The sequence below is a fragment of the Sardina pilchardus genome, chromosome 6, assembly GCF_963854185.1.
Source record: "Sardina pilchardus chromosome 6, fSarPil1.1, whole genome shotgun sequence".
Classification (NCBI taxonomy): Eukaryota; Metazoa; Chordata; class Actinopteri; order Clupeiformes; family Clupeidae; genus Sardina; species Sardina pilchardus.
Window position 1 is genome coordinate 3,125,562 of NC_084999.1, and position 4,459 is coordinate 3,130,020.

The window sequence follows — 4,459 nt, forward strand, 5'->3', positions numbered from 1 at the left end:
TCTCTCTCCCTCTCCTTCTGCTTACTCTTGTTCCTTCGCTCCTTCAGCTTGGCTTGCACCTCTCCTTTTGCTTGTGTCCCTTCTTTCTGTCTCTCTGTCTCTCTGTCATGGTCTCCCTCTCTCTCTTCTCAGCTAGCTCCCTCTCTCTCTCCTGGCGTTTGCTTTCCTGTGGCTCTGCACTTTAGCCTTTCTCTCTTTCTCTCTTTCTCTCGCTCTGTCTCTGTATCCCTTCTTCCTCTTGCTCCTCCAGTCTTATCAGCTCCATGTTCCTCTCTGCCCGCCTGTGTGTGCTGCAGGCTGCTGGGTGTGTGTGTGTGTGTGTGTGTGTGTGTGCCCTCAGTAGGCTACATGCCTAGATATTCCGTATGGCAGGATGGGTAAAACTGAGTTCTACTCTCTCTATAAGAACTTTCTGGACTGTCTCTGCCACTGCCTGTGTGTGAGTACCCATACCTTTTAACATTTTACCCTCTGTGTGTGTGTGTGTGTGTGTGTGTGTGTGTGTGTGTGGGTGTGTGCGTGTACGTGTGTGTGCATGTGTGTGTGTGTGTGTTTATGTGTGTGTGTGTGTGTGTGTGTGTGTGTGTGTGTGTTTATGTTTATGTGTGTGTGTGTGTGTGTGTGTGTGTGTGTGTGAGTCTGACTGTGTTTGTGTCCGTGTGTGGGTGGACGTCTGTGGTTATAAGTGTCAAAGAAAGAGAAGTGTTCGAAAGTGTGTACAGTACAGTTGTGATGTGTGTTGGTATTTGTACGGGGCCTTCACTTTTCGCTTGACAACTCATCTGCTCAGCATGTTTTCGTCTGATGCTTGTCAGTATTTTCTTTGTGTTTATGTTGATGTTTACATTTTGTTTACTAGAAATGTTTATTTGTGTGTATGTTTACTAGAAATGTTTATTTCATCAAACACACACACTCTCTCTCTCTGTATTTCTATCTCTCTGTGTCTCTCTTTCTTTGTGCTCTTTCTCTATATGTGTGTGTGTGTGTGTGTGTGTGTGTGTGTGTGTGTGTGTGTGTGTGTGTGTGGTGAATCTGTGTGTGCTTGTTGTGTGTTTTTGCTTGGGGAGGATTAGCATGTGTGCTCCAGTTAGCCCCAGTGGGGTCCAGTCTGAGTGAGTTGATATCCTCTAAGACTAAGCCCTACCTTACGGAGCTCTTCTTCCTACTCCGTACCCCATACGTCTCCCCTGTCCTTAACACAGATGCTCTTGACGCAATGGGCTTCTCATTTGAGTACATGTTTGGACAACTTACAACGACACTCTTACAACGAATGTGTTGAAAATAACACATCTCTGGGTCCTGATAGGGACAACATGGTTTGTGTTGTTTCCAACACATTGCTGTTGTTATTCGTTACACAGTATGTGTTGAAAATAACACAACTTGCATTATTTGTAGCACATTTCTGTGTCTAGACAGAAGCAGCACAGTTTGAGCTGTTTCCAACACATTTGCTTTGAGAGTACTGTCCTGGTGTCCATGTTTTATTTTCTGGGTTTCATAGTTTAAACTATTTCAGGGAACCTGTGATGGCAAAACATGTGCTAATTTAAGAAGCACATTGCATGCAAATGTTTATTCATGATTCACTTGTGTGTACTACTCTCGCATGTAAAAATACTTTAATTACGAATTGTACTGCATCCGTCCAGTATAGAGAGCCATGATTGATTGGCAGGAGGTAACTCCTTAATCGCGTCGTCCTCCTGACTGAGTTTGTAAGTAAGTAAGTAAGTAAGTAAGTAAGCCTAAAGGCAGCTTGTGCTTCACTACTGTAGTCAGTCAGGCCAGAGTGGAGCTGTGTGGTTAAGCGCCATGCTGTAAGGGGCTGGAGAACCATCTCAGGGGCCAGACACGACATCCAGGACCTGCACCTGGTGATCATTCTTTGATTTTGATGGTTTCTGTGTGTGAGTGTGTGTGTGTGTGTGTGTGTGTGTGTGTGTGTGTGTGTGAGCGTGCATGCACGCTTTCATGCGCGTGTGTGTGTGTGTGTGTCTGGCCAGCTGTACTGAATGACTCTTGACCAGGTCAATAGAGGTGTCTGGTGTTATGTTGCACTCTCTCTCTCTCTCTCTCTCTCTCTCTCTCTCTCACACACACACACACATCACACACACACACACACGCACACACACGCATGCACGCACGCATACACACACACACACACTCTTTCTGCAGTACGTGAACCCTGTCTGACCTCTCCTCTTTACTCCCTTTTCCCCCCATAACTTCCCTCTTCCTGGCAATGGGCGCTGTGATGGGCACATGAATTGACCAATCACCTTTGCTTGGCCTTTGACCTTTGCCCCGGCATTGGCCTATAGCGGAGCGAGAGTCCCTCAGTGAAGGATGACAACCGTGGTCACCTGGTTTACCAGAGTGGAGATGTGCTTCAAGAGAGATGTAAGATATACACAACACAAATAGACAGAAATGCGCACACACACACACACACACACACACACACAGATGCATACACACACACACACACACATATGCACACAGAGACACACATACACAGACACGTGCTCAACGACACACACACACACGCACACACAACAACACACACATACACACACAGATGCATACACACATACACACACACACACACATATGCACACAGAGACACACATACAAAGACACACGCTCAACGACACACACACACACACACACACACACACACGCGAGCGCGTGCGCACACACACAAACCATATCAGTTTACCTGAATGAAATGTCTACCCTTGTCCGCTGGTCCATCTGTGTGTCCATAGCATCAGAAATGTTTTATACAAAGCAGAGGCCCCCATACTGTATCTCACTCCTCCTGCATGATCAGGTGTAATGTGCCCACATGTGTGTGGCTCTGAGTGCTGCTGCTGCAGCGTGGTTCACTGTGGTCAATAGTGTGATGGGGCGAGAGGTCACCTGGATGCTCCTGGTATCAGTGCTGCACATGTGTCCTGTTCTCTCTCTATTCTCTATTCTCCTTCTATTAGTACCTCTCTGAATCCCTCTTTATAAAGACTCCCCTCTGGGCAGAGAAAGGAATATTTTAAATCATTTTCTGTATGTACCGTATGTATGTTGTGTTTGGTTTTGCTGCTGAAACACTGTAATTTCCCCTTGGGGATGAATACATTATCTATCTTTCTATCTATCTATCTATCTACAGTATCTATCTATCTATCTATCTACTGTATCAATCTATCTATCTATCTACTGTATCTATCCATCCGTCTGTCTATCTATCTATCTATCTATCTATTTCATCTTTATTCATCTTTATCTCTCTGTGTGTTCTAGATGAGATCGAGGGCAGTCTGGGTGAAGGCACCTTTGGAAAGGTTGTTCAGTGTTTGGACCGCAGCCAGTAAGTGCAAATCCCTTAAATGCCCTCCTGTGGTCTGGCCCTGCGGCCTCCTCTCTGCTCACTGAGCACTGTGTTTGTCAGGACTGGGAGGCGCGTGGCGCTGAAGATCATCAAGAACGTGGAGAAGTACAAGGAGGCCGCTCATCTGGAGATCAACGTCTTGGAGAGGATCAATGACAAAGACCCAGAGCACAAACAGTGAGTCCTCCGAGCTGTAGCAGCAGGCCAGTCCAGAGGAGACAACCTACAAATGGAGCTCCGTGTCCCTGCAACTCTCTTTCCTGTCATGTTTATTATTATTATTATTATTAATAATAATAAGCATGTGTCTATCCAGATACTGCTATCATAGCATGGTATCACAGATATAAAGTGATTAAGTATGCCAAATATGAAAATAAAAGCAACATATTGACAGAGTGGCGTGACTCCGCTACATACTGTACCCACAACCAATGTACTGTATGAAACATATTCTTTCTCTCTCTCTCTCTTTCTCTCTCTCTCCCTCTCTCTCTCTCTCTCTCAGTTTCTGTGTGCAGATGCTGGACTGGTTCGACTACCATGGCCACATGTGCATCAGCTTTGAGCTGCTGTCTCTCAGCACCTTTGACTTCATGAAGCAGAATCATTACCTGCCTTACCCTGTCAATCAAATACGTCACATGGCCCAACAGATCTGCCTCGCCGTGCAGTGTGAGTCAGACACTACCACACACACACACACACACACACACACACACACACACACACACACACACACACACACACACACACAGACACACACACTGTCTCACATGTTGTCACACCAATTTGCAGACAATATCCACAATATTCTCCAAAGTTATAATGTAAACAGAATGGACAGAAGATGAAAACTGAACGGATTTCCAGTTTAAGGAATAGGTGGATACACACACACACACACACACACACACACACACACAGTTGGAATCCTCTTCGCCCTGCACTTGGTCACTTCTCAGTGGTCAGGGCTGACTTTAGCCAGCAGGGGGTGCCGCTTTTCAATGGATACAGTGGTTTTCCATTTCCCAGCTATGGTCAATAATCAACACAAAA

The 4,459-nt window shown here is 45.7% G+C and overlaps 1 protein-coding gene across 3 annotated transcripts in view; it reads left to right on the forward strand.

Annotated features, from left to right (window-relative positions):
- LOC134081993 (dual specificity protein kinase CLK2-like) overlaps positions 1-4,459 on the forward strand; it is a 9,658-nt gene continuing 5,199 nt past the window's right edge. For all 3 annotated transcript variants that reach the window (XM_062537618.1, XM_062537619.1, XM_062537620.1), the window contains exons 1-5: positions 1-439; positions 2,334-2,412; positions 3,313-3,379; positions 3,461-3,577; positions 3,909-4,075. In XM_062537618.1, coding sequence (XP_062393602.1) covers positions 374-439; positions 2,334-2,412; positions 3,313-3,379; positions 3,461-3,577; positions 3,909-4,075 — 496 coding nt within the window. In that variant the 5' untranslated portion in view covers positions 1-373. The remainder of the gene's footprint in view (positions 440-2,333; positions 2,413-3,312; positions 3,380-3,460; positions 3,578-3,908; positions 4,076-4,459) is intronic.